This window comes from Andrena cerasifolii, chromosome 3, assembly GCF_050908995.1.
Source record: "Andrena cerasifolii isolate SP2316 chromosome 3, iyAndCera1_principal, whole genome shotgun sequence".
In the NCBI taxonomy this organism is placed as follows: Eukaryota; Metazoa; Arthropoda; class Insecta; order Hymenoptera; family Andrenidae; genus Andrena; species Andrena cerasifolii.
In genome coordinates this window covers 2,954,853-2,980,580 of record NC_135120.1, presented here as the reverse complement: position 1 = coordinate 2,980,580, position 25,728 = coordinate 2,954,853, and the positions used below count along the sequence as shown (strand labels likewise).

Sequence of the window (25,728 nt, the reverse complement as noted above, 5' to 3'; positions counted from 1 at the left end):
AAGAACAATGGCATCCTACTTTGCAAAGCCATGCAACTTTAGGCGTGGGTGCACATGTGGGAGCTTGGAGATGCAGCGAGACCAGTTGTCTTCAAATCGTGGTCCACGTGCAGTCACTTTGACAGTTCTTTGAACCACTTTTTATCATTTTTTGTGTTAAGTGAAATTGCTCTAAAGAAGATTGCTTTTGAAGGATATTATCAATCGTTCGACGCATAGAAATACAATCGATTAATACCGTCAGTTTCCATTATCATGTTTTAGTGAATCGTTGTGATAGTATCTTTGAGAATTATAAGAAACATCGGTTTCAGATTATGTCATTGCCCATGAAATTGAAACGTCCGACTGCCGCTACGATCACCGCTGCTACGGCAGTTATCCATTCATCCAGCCCGAAAGTGTATGTGGCCTGTCGAAATGTTGCGATTCAAACCGAAGCAATTCAATGTGCAGAACTTTATGAGGTGGAAGCTAATCAGGATGGCGACATTTTTTTAAAAGTTTTTAAAAAATTGGATAATCCAATACACGACTACTTCGAGGATGATGAGGAATATTGGATGCATCGATATGAATAACAAACGTTTTTAGGCGATTTCCAAAGAGTGTGGCTTGGCAACGTCAAAGCGGAAAATATTGATTTTGATACCTGTAGGAATAAAGTATTGGGGCTTCGAGCTAGTGTTATTACAGTTGAAATTGACCCTGTGCAAGTTTCTATGGATTTACCATTAACTAATCTATTTGCTGATGATGTTATCGAGTGGGATAATTATGCCAAATATATTTTAATTATGTTTTTTATATTCTATATTATTCCTTCATATTATTCTTTCATATCATTTGTAACAATATATATTTCTTAAACATATATTATTTCTCAATTTTATTTACCCGTGTTCCTCCTCTCACCGCCTAATTTTTAAGATTCGCCGTTTCAATAATTATTATTTCTCTGCGTTGGGAAAAAAGATTTCTGCTGACGCTGCATAATTCTATTTCGTTCTTCGCGCCGCCAAGTGACATCACCTTGCACGGCCGCTCCAGAGGAGTCGAATTACGCGAGATCGCGCGAAACGCTGCGACGTTAAATCGGAACGCTTTGAAATACTGTTAGCTTTAGAATGCATGCGATTCTATCCCCTATGTAGTGGTGTCTCTTTCCCTCCTAGAATTTTAACTTTAAAGTAATACTCCGTCTCTTTCCCTCGAAGACGCGGTGTCGAAAAACGCCGATCTTTCCCGACATCGTCCGAAACAATTTCTGATGCATATTGGTTTGGAAAAAAATTACTAGGACAGTACCCACCCTGGGTTAGGTCTGAAAAATTTTTCGGGTGGGCCAAGTTCTGAAAGAAATTTTTTTCGGGGGTCAATGCCTCCCTCTGAAAAATTTCGGCCCGGACTGATCCCCTCCATCATCGCGGCTTCCCCCACTCCGCGGCTCGTGCGCGCGCAACCGGTCTTCCTCTCCCCGCAGGCCCCGCGCCCATCTTTCCTTCCGCCGCACTCCCCCGCGCGCCCTCACTTCCCCCCGCCCCGCGCTACCCTCAGAGGACCTGGTCTAGAACCCGCTTAGCCTTACTATTCCCAAGCGTGGGCCAGCTGATAGGCACCAGAAGACACTACCAATTTGAAGGAAGGACGTCAATTCCATAAACTTCCATCCTAGAAAGCGTGGGCAAGCTGATAGGCAACTGGAAGCCAATACACTTACTAGAGAAGGAAACCTCTCGATCTCCCAACTTAAACATTACTCTCCGACCTAGCGTCGCTCCTTGTATTATATTTATATTACCGACCTAGCGTCGAGACTCTTGTTAAATTCGCGATCTAGCATCGTACTACTTAACTAATTAATTAACCATTATATACCGAAATCGTCGAAAACGAATCATTGCGTTCAGCCCTACCCGCCGAAGGATTAAATCCTATTTCTTATCGACCAAGCGTAATTTTCGTTACTTTAATACCGACCGAAGCATCTAATTCTATTTCTTATCGACCAAGCGTAATTTTCGTTACTTTAATACTGACCGATACGTCATTACGCAATTGTCAATCGTTCGATCAATTATAATCAAATTTCCACGACACCGTGTCGTAATATATGTTCAGATCCGACCAAGCGTTAAACCTTTTATTTTGAATAAACTACTTTTGTTATTTTATGGTAAAGAAGGACTCTCGTTTCTTGAAATTCATTTCTTTATCTCACGCCACCCGAACCAATCCCACAATTCCACGAGTAACCGCTCTATTCGTGGAATCTCCTGTGACAAACGGCACGACCCGTTCTAGAACGTTACAACTATAAACAAAAAAACACGCGTTTATGTATTCCGTGCGAGAGAAGGTGAGCCTTGGGGAGGAGATATTGCTGTGAAAAGGTGGAAACTTCGCGTCTGCAAGGAATGCAGTTGCGATTGGTCAGAATATAATCTGCTCCCTACGCCTCACCCGTTCTGGCACTGAATACGCCTGCGTGTGCTTTTGTTTTGATATTCTTGCGCGTGTTTATACTCGACAGATAAGGGATCCGTCTTTAATTTGAAGGGAGGAAGAAGCAGGAGGGCCCGTGCGCTGTCAGCGGACTACCCCTTTTCTTCTTGTGTCTGTACGCGAGGCGTATTGATGTATAATATTTTTTAATTGCTATATTGGTGGCATCATTCTCGCATCAGGTATATTTAGGTAAATACTAAACAGGCTGACTTGTATACCATTCGTGGTTCCCGAAAAATAATTAAGCTGATCAGCTAAAGCGTTTCGTCAGGATCGCGGTTTATGACCGTGTTACCCCATGAGTCGGCGAACGTCAACGGTACGTGCGGGTCCGAACTTTCTCGGTTACTGGGTCATCTTGAACAGCTCATAACGGGCGGTCTTTGTGCGACGCTCTTTTCTACAAACATCTTCGATGTTAATATCTTTATAACACCTAAACTATACGAGATACAACAAAATGTATTCAGACCCTTTTACTCTACTTGTGTCCAATGTGTTTGCAAAATTATCGAATCCTGAGTCTATTAGTTTAGCGTATAGACGTGTTAACTTTGAGGCCTTATTACTGTAAAATGGAGACAGATCGGACACTATGTCATAGGGCCTTTTATGTTCCATTGGACCTCCCCTACCACGCCCTAAAATATCGCTACCTATACTGTTTACACCCTGTATATTTTTTATTAATACTACAGGGCTGATGAGGCAGGTCTTCACGTTATCCGATCGAGTAGAAACTTTGACAATCTCATTTTTACACCAATTGGTAAATTTTTGGGGGTTGCCGTAGAAGATACGACGAAAAAAAAATTTCCCCGTATGTGTTGCGACCACCCTAATGCAGCTAATCCGGATCTAAAGGAAGGGTATCTACCCATGCTTGACCTACAGTCTGGAATTCATGCCGGTAATGCCCTTGCCTGCAATCAGGATGGCAGGGCCCACCTGAAAATTATAAATTCTAACGATATTGACACTCCAATCACCATACCTACCTTCGAATTAAAGGAATTCGACAGGGCAACTCCGGAATCAAAGCAAAGACAACAACAAGGGACTACGATACTGATATGTGTCATGCCCATCCCCGACCTAATAAAAAGCAAGTCCCTCATACTCCCGGATCTGTCGATCCGCCACCTCACGGCACCCGCGACGGTGCACTCATTCTCATCTCCCACGCATTACGCTAAATCAATCCTTCCCCAATACTCCCCTGAGTTTCCCGCGGCGACGTCTGAAATTGATACAATGGAAAAATCTGAAGAAACCCCTTCAATGGTGGGACAATCACTGCAATCAATTTCCAATAAACACCCGAATCCCGGGAAGAGCGAAAAGCTCGCTGACGTTTCATCACGCAATCCACCTGCAAGCGAAACATGCCCCAAACGACCACGCGAAGAATCTGACGACGACTTGGAGAACTAGCCCAAACGTAAACCAAGCGGTCTCAAGAGGCCTCCATGTCTCCGATCACCGATCCACGCGGCAACGAGCGGCAGCACCGCCGTCGACCCTGCAACACCCACATCCAGCACTCACCTAGGAAGGAAACCCAGAAGGATTCAACTGTACTGAAAGATGCGCCGGAAATTATCATCTGTGAAAATTCCACTACACCCCACCCCCCACCCCCAGAAAACATACGGAAACCACAGCCTCCCACAAGAGTAGGCAATACTTATATATTAACCAGGCAGGATTTATTTACAAAATACCTTTTGTGCGTGCTCCTCAGCCTGTCCACATCAATTAAGAACGTTGACACATTCGTTAAAAGATTCATCTGTCAATTTGGAGCTCCTAGAGCGATCCTCATCAACCAAGCACCAAATTTTACCGGCAATTTTATGAAAGCAGTAGCACGGAAATTTAAAATCCAACAATTCCGAACCACAGCCTTTCACCTGCAGACCAGTGGCTTCTTAGAGAGATTGCACCTCGTTTTGACCGAATATTTACAAATGTTTATCGGTATATACAGCGACTGGGACGAATGAACCAACTTGGCCGCGTTCTCGTATAATACCAGCGTCGACGAAGGCACTGGTTACATTCCACATGAGTTAGAATTCGGGAAAATATCTCGGGTACCCAGCCGGAATTCGGTACCCGAAGAATTTGAAAACGAAACGTATAACCATTACCTTTCAAGGTTGAGTGCGATGGTGCAGGAACTGCAAACCTCGGCAGCGAAAAAATTAGACCAATCAAAGCTTCGGTATAAGTGATACTACGACCGTCATATACACAAAGAGACCTTCAAACCCTTGGACCCAGTCTTCGTCCTAATAGAACCGCGAAAAGGAAAATTTGGCGACCAGTATTCTGGTCCGCACACGATTTTAGAAGTAATCCCTTCGCAGAATCTAAAGATCTTGTGGAAGGGCAAAAAAAAATCATACTCGCGTACAAAGTGCGCCTTGGCCGCGTGCGCGAGAGTCCCGGTTGATCACGAGAAAGTGATAAAAAGTTTTAACAAGTTCTCATCATAGATCGTTATACAAAAATAACGCATTTATGCCTCCGCCCCGTATAGCCCTCCGCCTACGCATGGCTACGCGAGCGGGTACTCACCTCTTCACCCCCACCTCCTTACCAATTTCCACCGAATCCATCTCAAAAACCCGGATGTCCCAGGTTCCTCCACCATCCCACCTTGGCCAGGAGTGGTGGAAATAGAGTGGTCAAAAAGGTCCCAGACCATGCGGAACTGACGCCCGAGTTCCTGCGATAGATCGACTCCCTTTATCAAAATATTAAGAATCTCACCTACCTCCTGGACGAGCTCGACCATTTCCAGGATCTCTCCACCTTTTCCCTGTAAATAAGCTTTTAAACCCTACCAAACCGTCCTTCCATTCCTTTTCTTGTAAATACATCCAAATCCATGTATAAATTCCCCTACTCCCGTTGGAGATAAGTTACAGCCATAGATTTAGTTGCAAATAGTAACTAGATGCTCTTATTATTTCAGGCCCTATTGGCCACATAAATTTGGTTTAAACACGCAAGCAACAGTTCTTTGCTTTTAAATTCATTCTTTGTTTCCGGTCTTTTTACTTCTGTCAAACAACTACAAAAGCACAAAAGGAAATAATACTCAATCAAGTCCATTCCGTTCCTTATAGTTAAGAATTGTACACATTTCTTCACGTAAGGGCAGAGGTATGACGTTCCATTATTTTTCGCGCGGTCCCAATTAGAGTCTTCCCCAGAAATCACTCCACAATTCTGCCACTAACCCTAAAACTCAACTTTTACCCCTTTCCCCTAACCACCGGGCCATCCAGAATATGTACCTTAGCGGTCCCCATCTCGCGATGGTCTGGGTTAAGGGCACGACACACTCCCCAAAACCCCCGTTAATTCGAGACCACGTCTCATCCCCTTTCTAAGACCCACTAAATCAAAGCCACCCTTTCCAACCAAAACACCCAAAATCCATTCAATGAGTTGAGTTTCCCCTTTTCGGAGCCTCAAATAAGAATCCGTGATATTCTATTGCACTGCATATTTCGCGCATGAATCCTCAATACATTTCAGTTATATAACGCATATTTTGCACATGAGTTATGGTGCGTACCGCGCATACCCCTCATACCTGATATTCCGGAGCGCCAGATAAATACAAGGGACCCAGCGCCCGGAGCTCACTTTTGGTACAAAACCAAATACATAACCATACAGTTCAATACAATCATTATCACATAATCGTGCAGGTTACTTGTACCTTGTCGTTACACAGTGTATTAGACTCAGTGCTACCGTGCGCAACAGGATTGTTAATTTACGGCATCTACTGTAAGCGATTATAATTAATTACCGTACCAGTACATATCATCTCCATTTATATTATTTCCTATTGCTAACGCTTTTCACATTTTTCATTATTGCTTATTGCATTTATATTCTGTCTATTGTTAATGCTTATTGCATTTTATATTCATTGTCTATTGCTCATGCTTACTACATTTTAATATTATTATCTATTGCTAATGCCTAGTGCATCCTACATTATTATTATTGCTAATGCTTATTGCATTTCATATTATTGTATATTGTTAATGCTCATTGCATCTGATATCATTGTCTATTGCTAATACTCACGTATTTCATGTTCATATATATTGCTATTACTTATCATTTATACACATGTTTATGTGCTAATGCTTAGCGTCCTACGCATTATTATATTAACGCCACCGTTATCGCATTAATAGTGCATGGCATATTCTTGTGCGTTCTACTAAATAAACACTACAACAGCTGATCTCGCTTCGCGAACGCCGGGATTTCTGATAGTGTTTACAAGGCTTACTTTCGCGTAGGTCTTGCATGACCATATGGTTACACATATTTTACAGAAATATTACGTGTAGCTTCTTATTTCAATGCAGCGGTAAATGCAATTACCGAGCCTTTAAATACTAACTAGCTGTCCTCCAACGGGTGTCACCCTGGTGCGCGATTATTGCTTAACATTCCCTGGTTGCCTTGTGCTACGAAGCTCGCCTTCGCACCTGAATTTCCTACTTTCCAAGTGCTACCAAGCTCACCTTCGCACCTGAATTCCCTGCTTCCCCAGTGCTACGAAGCTCGCCATCTTTCCTAAAAACCGTTCGTAACCCCACACCTTGTCACTGTCCTCGACACCGCTACCCAGGACGTGACAATCTTTCTTATTTTTCTGTCCTCTAAAACATATCCAAAAACCAAAGCAATCGGAGATGATCACCTGAAAATCTTATAACTTTGAGGGGTGGTTTCACCCTCTAAACATGCAAACAGGCCATAATAAAAAGACACCTGTTTCTTATTTGTCTGCCCACTAAAACATATTAAAAAAACAAAGCAATCAGAGGCGGACACCTGGGAAACATTTCCCTTGAGTACACGGGCGCGCTCGCCGGCAGGATACGACGCGGCATACTTTCATTTTCATTCAATTAGAAACACTTCCAAACTGAATTTGAACCTGACAAGTACGTAACATGATGCAAAAATGCCCGCTAGAAGACTACATAGGGGTGCTGGGTACAATACAGGGTGTCCGCGGGAAGACTGAACAGGTGGAGATAAAAAAAATAACATGGGATTGCATGGTTCGAGGGGGCCAATTTATTAGCGCAAACGATTTTTTTTTCGATTATTATTTTAAAAGCTCCGATAGTCAAGTTCGGTTTTGTAAATAGAACTATTTTTTTGAAGAGATCATTTGATAGTGCGTTCCAAAACAAATTCAATAAGCTTTAATGTATACACTTTATTTCCACTGTTTTTTTTTTTTAGATATTGCGCTTGCAAATTTACTGATTTTTACTGGAAGAAAACCCACTGGAATAGCAAACATAGGGGGCGGTCTTGCTGGCGCCACGGGTGGAAGTGTCGCCGATAGATTCCTTGGGGTTTTCCGATGAAAACCATGCCAAATGTGGTGTAAATCGGACAACTTTTACTAAAGGAACACAAATAGCTTGTGTCGAAGTAGTCCGATTTGCATGATATTTGGTATGATTTTAATCAGAAAAACATAAGGAATCCTTTGGCGTCACTTCCCTTTCGATACGATGAAGAAAATAATTTTTTAATACGCTGCAATGGATATTTCACCGTCGACTGCGGGGGGTCGACCTCAATTCGCTGTGTTCGGCCCAGGATTCATATCTTTTTCCGGAAAAAGCCATAAAATTCGGTGCGGAACTGCGGGGGCTTGTCCTCGTCACGGGGTACCAGGCCGCATCCTTTGGCGGGCGTAGCTCCAGAATCACCCTGTATCATTTGTGCAGTGTGTGAGCCGATTACTCTCCGTGTAATCGGTCTGCGCGAAGTAGGGCGCAAGTTCGATCATTATCAGTACTCCTGCCCGAGAAGAATACGATTTACTTATAATACATGCGTGTTTTGTAATAAAGTGTTTCTATCGTCTCCTGAGTTCAATAACTGGCATCCAGACATCTACACTCCTACAATCCACCGTCAATACGCCTCGTGGAGAGACACAGGAAGAAATGGAGTAGCCCGCCGTCGACGCGTGGTCCTCCCTAAAAATTCGAACAGATCCCTATCTTTCGAGTATAAACACGCGCTCCAATATCAAAACCAAAGCACGCGTTGACGTATTCCGTGCGAGGGAAGGTGGGCATTGGGGAGGAGGTATCGCTGTGAAGAGCGCCTATTCAAGAGAGCAGCCATTTGGGAGGGGTGCAAATCCGATTGGACCTAATACAATCTGTTCCCTATGGTTGAAATTTCTTCTAGCAACTTTCACACCTCCTAACCTAACAAATCGAACTTGCATCCCTCACAAAAGAACCGACCATCCGAGCGTAGAAGGAAGTGCGAAATAAAACACAATTGAAGTTGAAAATTCAGTTATATTTTCCTGCTATTCCTTGCGTACAAGCTATAAGTAAATTTTATGACGCTTTGAAGCATTAACGGTGCGCTTCTCGATACTGCAGATGCACCTACCTAAGTAGCATTTCTGACGGAAAAGAATTGTCCAGCCTTTGAGTCTGCCATTCCTGGCGTAGACCTTTGGCAGGTATCTGTTTCAACAGGCAATGCCCAACGCGTGTCACCCGTGGCGCCAGCAAGCCCGCGCCCGGTGCTTGCTATTCCAGTGGGTTTTCTTCCAGTGAAAAGCAGTAAATTTGCAAGCGCAATATCTCAAAAAACCAGTGGAAATAAAGTGTATACATTAAAGCTTTCTGAATTTGTCTTGGAACGTGCTATCAAGTGATCTCTTCCAAAAAAGGTCTATTTAAAAAAACCGAACTTGACCATCGTATCTTTTAAAATAATAATCGAAAAAAAAACGTCTGCGCTAATAAATTGGCCCCCTCGAACCATGCAATTCCATGTAAAATTTTTTTTTTATCTCGAATATATTTTTATCTCCATAATATGGACACCCTATATATTACGGTAGAACGGTTTTTTCAGCCAAAATATACCCCCGTATAGGGTACTCCGTACAAGCGACCGCTCGTGTAAAACTTTTAAGCGCGATCGACGGCGCGTTAAGGAGGTACAGGACTATTGAAATCTCTAAAAATAGATTTTTTTATTACTATTAATTCTGAAAGTGTCATCCTTTGTGAACATTTGCAACAAAGTTTCATGAGGAAATTCGAATAATTACGGAAATTATAGCTCTGAACGTAACTGAATGCACCACCGAGTAACGGCCTCGCAGAGCGGTATTGGCGTAGGGGACTTAACTTTGAAGCCGTTTATCTCGAAAGTACATTTTTAAACACTGTATATCACCGTGTATATCATAACTTTGGAACGAATGAATATTTTCACTTGAAATTTTAACTGAAGGTCTAGAACTCCTTTCTCTGTTGCGTGGAATTTTCACATCAACATTGGATGTTTGTAAAATTTTTTATAAACGATCAAAGACGGTTTTCATCCGCAAAAATGTGAGAAAAAATTGATTTGTGTGTAACTTTCACAATTTTTGTTTAAATTCGCCAGTCAAGTTCCATGTTGTGGATTTTGATGTAGAAATTTCTCACCCTAAAACATTTTGCTATGAGATGATTGGTTCACCTGATACTACGTACACCAACTACAGCTGCGCACAACGCAGGACCACCTTCAGCGCTTGATAATGTTAACAAATTTGGACATTCCGACAATTTTTTTTGACAATTACTCGGAAACGCGTCCACAATAAACTGTGAAAAGTACGGGTCTAATGATTACTTGGCACATAAGTAATCCGACACAAAAGAAACCATCGATGTTACCTGTCCAATATTCCTGTACCCACTTAAGGTCGCGAATTATATACATTTGCAACCCAGGGAACCGGGACCTAAGGGCAGTACATTCAAGATTTTGCAAACATTAATTATTGGCATGCAATCACGCGAGAATTGTGCCCAGGATGCAAAACCCGAAAGAAGACAATGTAATTTGGATAATTCTTTTCCTCCAATCTTAGGTATAATATAAAAACGTGCCGCCGCCGGTTTAAAGAAACAACAGCTGAAAATTTATGAAGTGCCAGAATGTAGGGTCATTCACGATTCATTTTCTGGTGGGATCTGAAGTTTGGAACAAGAATCGAATCATTACTGTATAACGAATTTTTTATAATTATATATTCTAACATTTTAAATATTCAGTGTTTAATTAATATATGTATATTCACATTTAATTTTTCTTCGCGATTTCAAATCATTGAAATATTCTTAAAATTAGAATTTAAAAAGTACAGTATGATGCACGAATGTACAAAGCAGTGTGATATCATCCTCAAAGTTAGTTACTGAGTAGAGGCAACTAAATATTGGACAACGAAAAAATGAAATTAAAAGTCAATTTCAGAAAGACGATAATGATAACACACATGCGCGCGTACACAAACACACCGGGTCGGTTCACAAATCTGGCATATATAAATTGAGGAAGCCAAGGACCGGGATACGCATGCTTGAAGGCAAAAGGAGCAAGCAGGTGGGTTGAGCAAATTCCGACTGACCCGTTCGTTGTCTTCCTCTTCACTCTTCGTGACTTCTATCCCCGGTATCTTATGTAAAGCTGGAAGGGGTATAGCGAGGTCGTAAATTAAACCATCAAACGACGGTATTTACTTATGTAGCGGTTATAACTGAGGCTTGAGAGCGTTATCTTCTCATATGTATTTCGAAATACGTTTACTTTAATTCATCGCTAATGTTACGAGATCGCTATACATTTTTCAGCTACTATAACTTCGGCTTGCAGCTGATCCAGAGCGGTCTCTGCCCTGATTAATTTAACTGTGCATTTTTTATACCGTTTGCATTGTGTATTCGGCTTGTTTACGTTAGAAATTCGTTCGCAGCGTCTGTTCCTTCCTTTAATCAACGTATCTTTTGAGCATGGCCAGTGTGTCCGTACTTCTTTTTAATAATATCTTATTTACTTTTTTTTTTAGATATATGCACAAATTCATAGACTGACTTAATACTAATAGCGGTGTCCTATATAACTTATTATTAAAACCGATTTAAACTTACATTAATCTGATTCGTTTACATACCCGGATATCCACGAGGTACACGGTCTAGTACCTTTCCCCAATACCAGATGCATTCCAAGTAGATTAGATAAGGTCAAATATGTTACTACCTGAGATACGTTGTAATAGACTTTATAATCATACACAGTAAATTACTTAAAAAAGTAATCCTGCATCTTTATTTTCCCCTAACAACAATAAATCAGTATATTTGTCATTCTTATGAGATGTAATCATTTTAAACATTAACTATTTGTGCTAAGACAGCTAGATATTTATGTAACAATGGATTTTGTACTTGCATTTTATAATGAAATCATACCGTTCTCGTGCAATCAAGTAATTTTTTGTTATTCTTGGTATAATAGTATTGAGTTGTTTATAATATTACTATTGTTAAACTCAGAAAATTTTGAAACGAAAAGTTTGTAAAACGTTCGACTGTTGAGTAAAGTGTGAGAATTTTGGTATCTCATCGGCACTTAATTACTTGGGTACTTTGCATATTCTCCCATGGGTATCCGAGTATCTCGAGTATCAACAGCCTTAATACATACAACAGGTATGTATTTCGGCGACTATCAATCGTTCTTATTCAATATCACGATCAGCTAACACTTTCGCAAATTGCTAAGTTCTTTATGAAACTGACTCTTACTTTTATTACATGATTTCAGATGAATAAATAATATATGTCTACGTTCCCCTACTATTAAACAGTACTACTTAGGCCGTCTGTCCAGGCAGCGTCGCGTCATAGACGCGTACGCGTAGAGACCAATCGTACGTCAGGTATCTTGACAAATGCAGATGAATGGTCGACAGATGCGTCGTACGATCTATGACGCGACGCTTCGTGGACAGACGGCCTTAGTTGATTACCTAATGAAAACCATATATCGTATAAAAAAATATCTTTGTCACTTAGAATTATTGACGCACTTGATGGCACGACTACTTGAAGAAATATCATAAATTAATCTTAACACTTTGAGTGAGCGCAAGAGACGGCGAAATATCGTTTCAAGTTGACCAGGCCTTACCGAGCAGTCATTTTTTACGGGAACGGTGTGTCTAGCTTGCCTCACGCTTTGAACATATGCCAACAGTAAGCAAAATTTAAGATTTAGATCTTCATGACGCCAGCTCCACAGATTCAGTATTCGCAGCGGCGGATTTAAGGAAAAAGGTGGCAAACGTTCTGAGGGGACCATTTATCCGGGAAAATAAAGAGGCCGTTTACTAAAAACCGGCTAAGTGTAGTACAGAAATAAATATAGTGTTTGGATAAAATCATATATTTTTTTTAATATGGGGCCTTTGGAGGGAAAAGCCAGGCGGCAACTGCTCATCGACCGCCCGTTAAATCCGCCACTGAGTATTTGTACAGGAATGTTCATAAAGATTGGCGAATGCTCGTTAACAAATGTGTAGAACCGGCCTGAGAGTCCAACCAATTATGGGCGTGGTTCTTCTGATGAAAATGAGTCTTAACACGACATGATTGGAACTATTTTTAATTACACGTAATTCAAATTGCTCCAAAATCCAGTAGATTAATTCGCCTTACACACCGTGTATGATTAAAATTTCATCAGGAGAATCTCGCTAACCCGTTGGTAATATTTTCACGAAGATCTAATAGAAAATATAGAAACTAAAATTTCTGTCGTGCGGCAGAAGGCGGGAGCCGAAGGCTACAAAATGAACTTTGGACTCGGTTTGTTTACAAAAGTAAACATTTGAGAATTATCGGACAGTACTTTTAACGCTTTACAGAAAATATCAACGTGCAAACACGCTAAAGCCGTGCACAGTGTGGGAATCGCTCGGTGTGAAAACACGCTGACGTCACTCAACGCGTTAATATATCTCACCAATAATGTTTAATTCCTAAGAAACTGCGTAACATCGTTTGAAACGCAATATATTTTCGTTTTTATTTCATTATTAACACAAATTGTATTTGAATGGGTAATGAATGTTTTATTATTAATTCTTTAAATTTATAAAATGCGAATAACTAAAAAATACATAATCTTTCGGTAGCAGTTTAAAGAATTATTTTATTTTTAATATGCCTATAAAAATATATTGTTTCTATTTTAACGATGCGAAGTTAATATTGTGAAATCAAGACTACTTAAAACGTTAAATTAAACACGAGAGAATTATGTTCTTTCTTCTCATGAGAGTAACTTTTGAATGATTAAATTTTGTTATTAATATTTAACAATTTACGAAAAAAACGAAAATATATTGCGTTACTATATACAACCTCTGACAAAATGTTTCCGATCAGACGTACTGATACGAAAATTACTAAAGACATTCATTTTTTAGAACTACAAAATATTATTATATATAGTTAAAAGTGATAGGAAACTAAGAGGGGCATAGTATACAGTAAAAAACAACAAAATAACAAAACTTCCATTTATTTTCGAAGAGACACAAGAGAAAACACAAAATGTTACATGGAAAAAAATTTCCGATTGGTAGAAATCCTGGAAAAAAGGTTCCGATCATGAGTCGAATAATTAGCTCCTTGAATGTATGAAGCGTGTACGACAAATATAAACGCAAGAGGAGACCGCGACAATGCAAACAGAAGTTCACCTCTGAGATATTTCTTAGTTAGTAGTGCTATTTCATTCGGTACACACGCGAGTAAAAAGTGTGCAATATGCCATCACGCCAGCAGTATTCAAAACATATAAAGTTAAGAATAATTGAGCTTCTCACGCAAGGAATTAGTCAAAGAAGAGTCGCAGAAATCATACGGTGCAGCCAAAGCACTATTAGTGATTTAAGAAGGAAGTATGAGGAAACGGGTAGTGTAACTAACCGAAAACGATGTGGCCGTCCTCCTGCAACAACTAGATGATACGATAGAAAATTGCATACAATTGTCAAAAATATGAGACGAGCAACTTCGAAAGAGATAAATAATCAGTTGGCACAAAACGTCGTTACGCTATGCGTCAAGTTGGCACCAGTAGACAAGGGTCGTCTATAGATCTTAGCGGTAGATCTCCCAAGAGGATCTTCCCGCCTGATTTTCCCCCCTGACTTTTCCGCCAAACAGAATAGGAAAGCGTCGTGCCCTCAAGGAGTATAAAACCTCTGGAGCCCCACCGATGACAGAGACTCCAGTACGAACCTTCGACTCAAACACATTGTCAACGCGTTACCTTAAGCACGGTTTTTATCCTTGTATTAAAAGTCTATCTACAAATAAACTCTAAAGTTACTGAGAAAACACGAGTGCATTCTCTACCTCGTAACAACGTTTCTGGCCGTACTGTCAGAAATCGATTAAATGAGATGGGATTTTCATTTCGAAAGGCTAAATCAAAACCTTTGCTTACAAAAAAGCATGAGAAGGAACGCTTAAAACGGTGTAAGGAACGTGCAAATTGGACAGTGGACGACTGGTCTAAAGTGATATTCAGCGATGAGTCACGTATATGTACTGTGGCAGGAGATGATGCAGGTACATTTGTTTGGCGAAGATCCGATGAAAAGTTACACAAAGATTGCTTTAATCTTAAACAAAAATATCCACAATCTTATATGATTTGGAGCTGTATGACGGAAAAAGGAGTGAGAAAATTATGCATCCTTTATCAGAATGTTATTTCAGAAACATATATTCATGTTCTAGAACATTTTTTAATTCCAAGTATAGAAGACTGGTTTGGAGAATCTTCAGATCTCATTTTTCAAGATGATAATGCCAGCTGTCATCGCAGCAAAGCAGTAAAAAGGTACACGCGACAGAACAGCATCAAAACAATGACATGGCCAGCAAATAGTCCCGACCTAAACCCTATTGAAAATTTATGGGCAAAATTGAAAAAACTTATTCGCGGGAAAAAGCCACAAAACAAGGAAGAACTTCGTCGAGCTATTAGATTATCGTGGGAAGAAATTTCACCTACGGATTGTAAAAATCTTATTCATTCTATGCCGCAACGTGTTAAAGCAGTCACATGTACATGTGACTGCTTTAACACGTTGGGAACATAACAAAATATTAAGGTACCTAAAATAATTTCCTCAAATTTAAATAGACAAATCTGATCGGAAACTTTTTTCCAGGATTTCTACCAATCGGATACTTTTTTCCATGTAACATTTTGTGTTTTCTCTTGTGTCTCTTCGATAATAAATTTTGTTATTTTGTTGTTATTTACTGTATACTATGCCCCTCTTAGTTTCCCATCACTTTTCACTATATATAATAATATTTTGTAGTTCTAAAACATGAGTGTCTTTAGTAAATTTTGTATTAGTGCGTCTGATCGGAAACTTTTTGCCAGAGGTTGTAAAATTAAATTTTATTTACTTTGGTAAAGCTAAGGGCCTATGCACACGGCGACTTTTTGCAGCGATACAGTCGCGATACACTCGCAAAAAGGCCGTGATGCTGCGCGATGCAGTCGCTGCCCGTTTATCTTTGCACACTTGCGTAGCACGGTCGTGATGCAGCAGCGATACAAATGTGACGCAGTGTTCGGAATGATGGAGCTGCATTGATGGAGGGGGAAACACCTACAGAAGTGGTGGTAATGGTTGCGTGACTGACGCAGGCGCAATTCATGCACACATTACCACCGCTCCTGTAGGTGTTTCCCCCTCCATGAGTGCTTCCGAATGCCTCCGAACTCTGCCGCACACTAACGTTCACTCAGGGTTCGGAGCGATGACTTATAGGGAGTGGTGGTAATGTTTGAACCAGGCGGGCAGACGTGCATCTATGTAGGCGCGCGTTTGTATCGCTGCTGCATCGCGACTCTTCTACGCAAGTGTGCAAAGATAGACGGGCAGCGACTGCATCCCGCTAGCATCGCGGTCTCTTTGCGAGTGTATCGCGACTGTATCACTGCAAAAAGTCGGCTGTGTGCATAGACCCTAAAACATTTACCCACAAACACAGCAATTTCAGAATTCAAAATTTTGCAAAATTTTACTGTATTCTTATTGAATATGAAAAATAAGTTTTCTTGTAGAATCTACTAAATACGTACGTAACAAGAATGTTTCGTCATCAAGCGCGTGAAGGTACTAGGACGTTTTCATAAAACTGTCTTAATCTTTGCAAATAGTGTACAAGAAAAGCTAAAGGTTATTCACGGAAATGATTTGGTTGATCCAGCCAATAAATGCTGAAACCTTAACGTAAACACCGGGAACATCCAATCTTCCGCAACCAAAACCCCATGAAACGAGTCCAGCCAATTCATAGAACCCATCATCTTGACATACTAGAGGACCTCCTCCGTCTCCCTAAATAATAGAATATCACAATTAGTACAGAATTATTTACATAAAATGTCAATTATGTATTTGTTCAGAATTTATAGCATGTTCTCCAGGATTTTCGTAGAAACTTGTATGCAAGGTGTTTATAGAAATGTGGGACATTTTTTTCAGGATCGGTTCTACTTACCAAAAGAATAGAAAAAGTTGCTATACGTATATGTCCGATAATGCTTAGTTATGGAATTACTAGTTTATTAGCCTGTCTTCGACAGGCATTACTATCCTATATGACAGCGCTGTCCAACTTGCCTCTTGAGAGGCAAAGCCGTCATCACCATCGTCCGCCGTTGCCATGGCGCAAAGCCGCCGCCCAGTCAAAGTAACAATGAACGTCAATGTCATGCGTGGCGTTCGAGCTTCCTTGTCTACGCAACTGTCGCGGTCTCCTTTTTAGCGTTGCGAGGTTTCATTGACAACAAGTGATGCTGCTCGAAAGAAAGGTTGGAAGGGGAAGCAGGCGCGCGAGAGGCCCCTACGCTGGACAGCGCTGCTATACAGGGTGTCCCACCTAAGACTGGACAGCGCGATATCTCCTAAAGTATTGGAGATAAAATTTTTTTAAAAAATATGTAATTGAAAGGTTCGAGAGGGCCAATTTATTAGCCGAGACGATTTTTTTTATTATTATTTTAAAATATACGATGGTCAAGTTCGGGTTTTCAAATGGAACTATTTTTTTTTTTTTTTTTGAACACTTGAGTTGATAGTGCGTTCCAAGAAAAATTGAATAAGCTTTAATGTATACACTTTATTTCCACTGGTTTTTAAGATATTGCGCTTGCAAATTTACTGATTTTCACTGGAAGTAAACCCGCTGGAAAAGCAAGCACCGGGGGTGATCCTGTCCACACCACAGGTGGCACGCGTTGGACATTGCCTGTTGAAACAGATACCTACCTGCCAAAGGTCTACGCCAGGAATAGCAGCCCCAAAAGCTGGACAATTCTTTTCTGTCATGAATGCTAGGTAGGTTCATCTGCGGTATCGAGAAGCGAACCGTTAATGTTTCAAACCGTCAAAAAATTTATTTAGAGTTTGTACGCAAGAAGAAATAGGAAAATATGACTCTATTTTATCGTTCATATGACAAATATTGTCGAACCGTTCTTGGAGAAATAATAAATTATCGATCGTAAAGTGCGAATGAATTTTCGCCTGGCTCTGAGTTCGCTAATTAAAAGATATTATCCACGGTCAATGCGCCCCGTGGAGAGACACAGGAAGAAAAGGGGTAGCTCGCTGTCGACGCGTGGTCCTCCCTAAAAATTCGAACAGATCCCTATCTCTCGAGTATAAACACGCGCTTCAATATCAAAACAAAAGCACGCGTTGACGTATTCCGTGCGAGGGAAGGTGGGCATTGGGTAGGAGGTATTGCTTTGAAGAGCGCCTATTCAAGAGAGCAGCCGTTTGGGAGGGATGCAAATCCGATTGGTCCTTTTACAATCTGCTCCCTATGGTTGAAATTTGGTCTAGCAACTTTTACACCTCCTACCTTAACCAATCAAACTTGCATCCCTCCCGTAAGAACCGGCCATCTGAGCGTAGAAGGAGGTGCTAAATAAAAACTATCGAAGGTGAAAATTGAATCATATTTTCCTACTTCTCTTTGCGTACAAACACTAAGTAAATTTTTTGACGTTTTGAAACATTAACGGTACGCTTCTCGATACCGCAGATGTACCTACCTAAGTAGCATTTCTGACGGAAAAGAATTGTCCAGCCTTTGGGGCTGCCATTCCTGGCGTAGACCTTTGGCAGGTAGATATATGTTTCAACAGGCAATGCGCAACGCGTGCCACCCGCGGCGCGAACAGGACCACCCCCGGTGCTTGCTATTCCAGTGGATTTTCTTCCAGTGAAAAGCAGTAAATTTTGCAAGCGCAATATCTCGAAAACTAGTGGAAATAAGGTGTATGCATTATAGGTTATTGAATTTGGCTTGGAACGCGCTATCAAGTGAACTCGAAAAAAATAGTTCCATTTAAAAAACCGAACTTGACCATCGTATTTTTTTAAAAATAATAATCGAAGAAAAATCGTCTCGGCTAATAAATTTGCCCCCTCAAACCATGTAAATCCATATAATTTTTTTTTCTCCAATACGTTAGAAGATATCCAGCTGTTCAGTCTTCCGGCGGACACCCCATATGGAACACTATTTCAGGATCAGTTCTAATCATCTACATAATAAAGAAAGTTGGTAGACGTATATGTCCGATAATGCTTAGTGTTCGAGTTATAACCATTTTAATATTTCGTAAAACACGGGTCCGTAACGTCTATTAAAGTGGCATTTAACGAAGTCCAGCTGTGTTTTTGCAATTCGATATATTGATTATCATTTCGCCTCTGTTTTTTTTGCAGGCGCGAAGGAACGCATACAAATTAAAATATAGTATAGAACTATACTATAAAACTGAAATACCCGGTGTTACCCGGGTTAATTTTCAAATATTAGCAAAAGTACCCCAACGATCATCCTAACATATATATCCGCGATTATCCACTTCTCTCGCGAAAAAGCGCGCGAGAAGTGTCGCCGCCTGGTGGTGACATCGCGGTACTGCTACACGCGCGGACCGACCCACGCACAGCCGACTCTAGTACTTGCCGTGCTGTACAGCGTGGCTACAACGCTCATGTGAGGATCGGGAGTCCTATTTTCAATAGGTAGTAGAGTTTTGTGCTCAGCATTATAATTAACGTTATTTTGTGATATAGGATTATACTAATATACAATATTTTTATTAATTATGTATAAACAGTACATAAATATCATAATTATAGTAAGTAGAAGTAATACAGAAGTATACTAATATTTATAAATGTACTCTATATCTTGTGGACTCTCGGAAATATTTACAGAGATTTCAAGAAAATATAAGTGCGAAACAAGTTAAAACCATCTTTGAACCACATTGAAGGATTTAAAACTTGATGAAGGTATGTATAAGTTAATAGAGACCTGAAATAGACAAAATTATTGGTACGAAGCCAAACAGGTTAAGTGCCCGTGGAAAAGAGGTTAGCATAATTAGCTACTGAAAGAAACAATTATGCAGTTAATTATAAAGTCGTGTTAGAGGACAGTACAATAATTGTAGAAAAATTTCTCACCACCCTAGGGGTATTTGTTGGAGTATACAGCGGAACAGCGATGTGAGCTGTAAACAGAGGACCGAGGTCTGGACACTGTCGGTGTCACATTTATGGCCTATGCACCGCTCGGCCTCTTAAGGGTTTGACAACCACCGAAGACCGTGGTTTCAGAAGATCAAGACCGGTGTGCTATGGTACAAACACACGAGTTAATGCGAACCATTGAAGATGTTTGCGCCGTCGCAAGGAGCGACGCGAAGAGTCGAAAATGGTATCTGGACTCGGGGGCGACCAGCCACATGGCGTGCGTGAAGGATTTTTTCGTATCTCTAGACTTAAACAGAAAAGGTCACGTGAGTTTAGCTGACGAAAAGGTAGTCGTAGAGATACAGGGTGTAGGAACATGCACCATACAGAGTCTCCTGAATAAAAGAGAAATTAAGGAAATCCTCATAGAGAATGTGTTGTACGTGCCTCGGCTTAGTTCTAATCTCATTTTAATGAAGAAACTAGCGAGGGAGAATTATAAATTAGTGATTGAAGGCGAAGAGTGCAACATTTTTAAGGCCGGAGAACTAAAGGCTGTCGTGGAACCCTACGGTGATTTATATGAGTTAAAAACAGTTGAAAAGGCCTTCGCAGCAGTAAACACGGGACAGTGTAGTGGAAGTTGTATACACGTGTGGCACAGACGTTTCGGACATCGGGACTTTGGTGCAATAAAGGACTGGTTGGCAACCGGAATAGCAATTCGGGACTGCGGAAAAACGGAAGGGACTGCGGAAAACCGGAAGGGACTTGCGAGTGCTGTATAGCGGAAAAAATGGCACGAAAACCTTTTCCGAAGGAGTCGAACAGCATGACTCAGGCACCTCTTGACCTAATCCATACGGACGTTTGCGGGCCTATGCAGACAGTAACCCCAGGAAACAAAAGGTACGTTCTATCGATTATTAACGACTATAGCAGGTATGCGAAAGTATATCTGTTGGAATCGAAAGATCAGACGGCGGCATGCATTAAGAACTACATTGAGATGGTCAAAACACAATTGTCAGATAGAGGAGGGGAATATGTAAACAAACACCTCCAGAATTATTTGAGGAATGAAGGCATCGGAATGCAACTCACTGCGGCATCTTCGCTTCAGCAGAATGGAGTTGCGGAAAGGAAAAACCGATCCCTAATGGAAATGGTCAGGTACATGCTGATTGAGGCGAACGTAGATAAAAAGTATTGGGGTGAGGCAGTTTATACCGCGATGTACCTACAGAATCGACTGCCAACTAAAGCAAAAGAGAAGATACCATTCGAGTTGTGGCATTCAAGAGCTCCGGACGTAGCTAATCTAAAGGTATTTGGTTGTGAAGCGTACGCACATGTTCCAAAAGAACATGGGAGAAAATTAGATCAGAAGGCTAAGAAACTGATCTTTGTTGGTTATTCGGAGGAATCGAAGGTTTTCCGCCTGCTCGATAAATGCACCAACAAAATAACAATTAGTCGAGACGTTGTCTTTCTTGGCGTAAAAGGTTTGGAGTCAGTCGTTTTACCGGCGGCAGAAGAAAAAGAAAACGGAACAGCAGTAGAGGTCGTTTTTAAGCCAATGGAGGCAAGGGAAAACGATGTCGCAGCGGTAGAAGATGATGCTACTCCACCCGAAGAGGATATCTCAAACGACGTAGAAGACATCATCGACGTGGGAACCATTCCAACCAGCGATGACAACACAGGAGTTGTGAATCAGGGACCCAGACGTTCACAAAGATCAAATAAAGGCGTACCACCGGACTTATACGTGGCAAGTGCAAGGATGGCTTCAGAGGAACCGAAAAGTATGAAGCAAGTTTTATCAGGACCAGATAGAATTAAGTGGCAGAGTGCGATGGATGAAGAAATGGCCTCCCTATTGGAGAATAATACGTGGGAGATCGTACTGGCACCAAAAGACAGAAAAATAGTAAGTAACAAATGGGTATTCAAAATAAAAAGGGATGCTCAAGGGAAAGTCGACAGGTACAAGGCAAGGCTCGTGGCGCGAGGTTTCTCGCAAAAATACGGTACAGATTACGACGAGGTGTTTGCACCTGTCGTGCGCCAGACGACACTAAGAATATTGCTGACAATCGCAGGTCAATCGGGTATGATTGTCAAGCATTACGATGCGAAGACTGCCTTTCTCAATGAAAGGTTGAAGGAAACGGTTTTTATGGCTCAACCGGAGGGGTACGCGGTCGCAGGTAAAGAAGGCATGGTTTGTCGTCTAGTAAAAAGCTTATACGGATTAAAGCAAGCAGCAAGAGTTTGGAACGAGCAGCTTGATGTTTTTCTACGCATGTACAAATTTCGCAGAAGCAAAACAGATCCGTGCTTATACATCAAGCAAGAAGAAGGCGAAAAGATGTATATTGTGGTATATGTTGACGATTTGCTTATCGTCGGGAAAAAGGAAGATATGATCCAGTCAATTGCAGACCAACTCAACAAACATTTTCAATTATCGGATTTAGGAGATTTAAAGCAATATCTGAGGATTCAGATAGAAAGGAAGGGAGATGTTTTTTATCTTAACCAAGAGAATTATATCGATAAAATCCTGAAAGACGTAGGAATGCAGGATGCCAAAACATCGCAATTTCCTCTCGATCCGGGATATTGTAAAATAAGAGCTGACAATGAGCAAACTGTGATGCCAGATAGCAAGCAATATCAAAAACTCATCGGGGCTCTATTGTACATAGCGGTTAATATACGACCAGATATTGCAGCAAGTGTAACGATTTTGAGCCAGTTTAACAAGCAGCCGGTGAATTCCGATTGGACGGAGGCAAAAAGGGTCTTGCGCTACCTGAAGGGTACGAAAGGCAAGCGGCTACGACTAGGCGGTCAAGGAAATATGAATCAGCTGATCGGGTATGCGGATGCAAGTTGGGCCGAGAACAGACCAGATAGGAAATCCAACAGTGGGTACATATTTCAATTACTTGGAGGATCCATCAGTTGGGGATGCAGAAAGCAGACGTGCGTTGCGCTTTCGTCAACGGAAGCTGAGTACGTGGCATTAGCCGAAGCATGCCAAGAAGGGAATTGGATACAACGGTTACTGGTAGATATGGGACATAAACCAAACGAACCAATTGTTATGTACGAGGATAACCAGAGCTGTCTCAAAATGTTACAAAATACGAAGTTCAGTAACAGAACGAAGCATATAGATACTAAGTATCAATATGTAAATGTTTTATATGAGAAAGGGGTCATGAAGTTTGTATATTGCCCTACGAAAAACATGTTAGCGGATATGATGACGAAACCGCTTAAACACTATACTAATTGATTAAGGTTGTTTCAGTTTTTTTCATCTCATATCGTTGAGGAGGGGTGTTGGAGTATACAGCGGAACAGCGATACGAGCTGTAAACAGAGGACCGAGGTCTGGACACTGTCGGTGTCACATTTATGGCCTATGCACCGCTCGGCCTCTTAAGGGTTTAACAACCACCGAAGACCGTGGTTGTTGAGTCAGTCCTTCTCTAGACGCTGTAGACGTTACACGCGATCCGTTATACGAATAGTCTTATATTTCTTATATTCATCAGTATTACTATTATCTTCATTGTATTAATAAAGAGACATTATCGTATTTGCTCTATCCAGTTACTGCCCACTCTGCTAGGTTTCCCAATAGTATTTACCATAGTGCGTTACCTTCTTTTTATTATAGTGGGTGGTTTATCAATAGTCATATCATCTCATTTTTTAAAATGAAATTAATATTTTTAAATGGAACATAACAAAAACATAACTTTTGTTTTCTTAAAAAAATTAAGTATTACATTTTGAAATATTAATAAATAATCTTGAATAATATTAATAACAAAACATAACGAAACATACTTTGGCATTCTCTCAAAATACTACTAATAAAACCTTAAATCTTGTGAAATTGTATTAATAATAACAATATACAAAGCAAATAATAAAAACTCTATTAATGTATTAAATCATATTGAAAAGAATAATATATATCAATATTGATGTTTTAAGAAAAGTAAAATTAAAAAAATCATTGAAAATCTAGTTCCTATTAAAAGTTTTTAATATATTATTTTTAGAAGGGATATCTGCAAGCATTTCAACTGACTATTATTTACAGTTTTCACATGATAGTTTAATAAAATATTTAAAAAATTGATAATATTGTAAACAAAATACTGTGGTAAGCTTGACTACCACTAACGCATATATCTGCAAATGCTAAATAATGTATATCTGATTGAATACTAATATATGTTAACTTACATAAAATATTGTAACCATTATTCGCGGGGTTACCGCGAATGACTAGACGCAGAAGTAAGGTAGAGTACGACAATTTATTCGGTGGTAATGTACCCAGGTCAGGTCTATGCTGGCACACAGTGTGTAAGCGGCTTATGTTAGCCTAAACCTTAACTTATCGCGAGTCGCGGTGTGTATGGCGGCGCGTATCGCGGTGGTCAGTAGCCGTTCGGCGAAGTTGGAGACGAAAGACGATTTGACCGTTCGGTGTCCTGGCGGGCCAACCCTGCCACTGGTCGAAGAGCCTGGTGCCCGTTCACCCAATCGGCACAACCCGCGAGTGAGACGGAGGCTGTAGGAACGCTCTCGAGAACAGAAGTGAATCTGTTCGGGAGATCGAAGGCGGGTAACAGCCTGCGTCCAGAGGATGGCTCACGCTGTCCTTCTGGGAACTGTGGAGGAGGAGAATTCAAAAAGTCGCAGATATTGAGCCTGTCGATGCACTAGAACGGGTGCTTACACGAGAGCTTGATATTGCACAAGGACTAATGTCGGCACAGGAGGTTTCTGGGAGAGGCGTATTGATCGTATTAATCCGATTGGTTCTGATACAATCTGCTCCCTATGGTTGAAATTTAGTTTAGCAACTTTCACTCCTCCTAACCTAACCAATCCGACTTGCATCCCTCCCAAAAGAACCGGCCATCCGAGCGTAGAAGCAAGTGCGAAATAAAAGTAACGATGCGCTTCTCGATACCGCAGATGTACATACCTAAGTAGCATTTCTGACGGAAAAGAATTGTCCAGCCTTTGGGCCTGCCATTTCTGGCGTAGACCTTTGGCAGGTAAGTATCCATTTCAACAGGCAGTGCCACCCGTGGGGCCAGTAAGACCGCCCCCGGTTTTTGCCATTCCAGAGGGGTTTCTTGCAGTGAAAATCAGTAAATTTGCAAGCGCAATATCTTAAAAACCAGTGGAAATAAAGTGTATACATTAAAGCTTATTGAATTTGTCTTGGAACGCACTATCAACTCAGGTCTTCAAAAAAAAATAGTTCCATTTGAAAAACCGAACTTGACCATCGTATCTTTTAAAATAATAATCGAAAACAAAATTCGTTCGCGCTAATAAATGGGCCCCCTCGAACCATGCAATTCCCTATTTTTTTTATATTTTTATCGACAATACTTTAAGAGATATCGCGCTGTCCATTCCTTAGTGGGACACCCTGTATATAGATTATTAATTGTGGAGGATAAAGGTAAAACTGTAGGCAATGCATAGTTTGATCACTTATATATATTGCAATTTAACTTTTTAGCAACAGAATGGGATCCATAACCGGATATGTAAATTTCAATGGAATCATCTACAACCGGCAGAATATTTTGTTGGTGTCCAATTTTTACGAATAATAGCAACTATTTATTTTTTCGGTAATTCCTCATCTTTGGGGAATAAAAATATAGAATTGTAATTAT

At 40.7% G+C, this 25,728-nt stretch overlaps 2 protein-coding genes and 1 long non-coding RNA gene across 3 annotated transcripts in view; 1 reads left to right on the top strand and 2 right to left on the bottom strand.

Moving 5' to 3' along the window:
- The window catches only part of LOC143367031 (uncharacterized), a 426,392-nt gene that overhangs the window by 2,380 nt on the left and 398,284 nt on the right, over nt 1-25,728 (top strand). The gene's annotated exons all lie outside the window — the stretch shown is intronic.
- LOC143366905 (uncharacterized) lies at nt 11,426-14,311 on the bottom strand. The gene is made up of 2 exons (XR_013084851.1): nt 12,403-14,311; nt 11,426-12,258 (listed from the first exon to the last, which is right to left on the bottom strand). It is a non-coding gene; the product is annotated as an uncharacterized LOC143366905 (long non-coding RNA).
- The window catches only part of Mas (trypsin-like serine protease domain-containing protein masquerade), a 131,634-nt gene continuing 122,249 nt past the window's right edge, over nt 16,344-25,728 (bottom strand). The window contains exon 11 of the mRNA XM_076808527.1: nt 16,344-16,828. Coding sequence (XP_076664642.1) covers nt 16,661-16,828 — 168 coding nt within the window. The 3' untranslated portion in view covers nt 16,344-16,660. The remainder of the gene's footprint in view (nt 16,829-25,728) is intronic.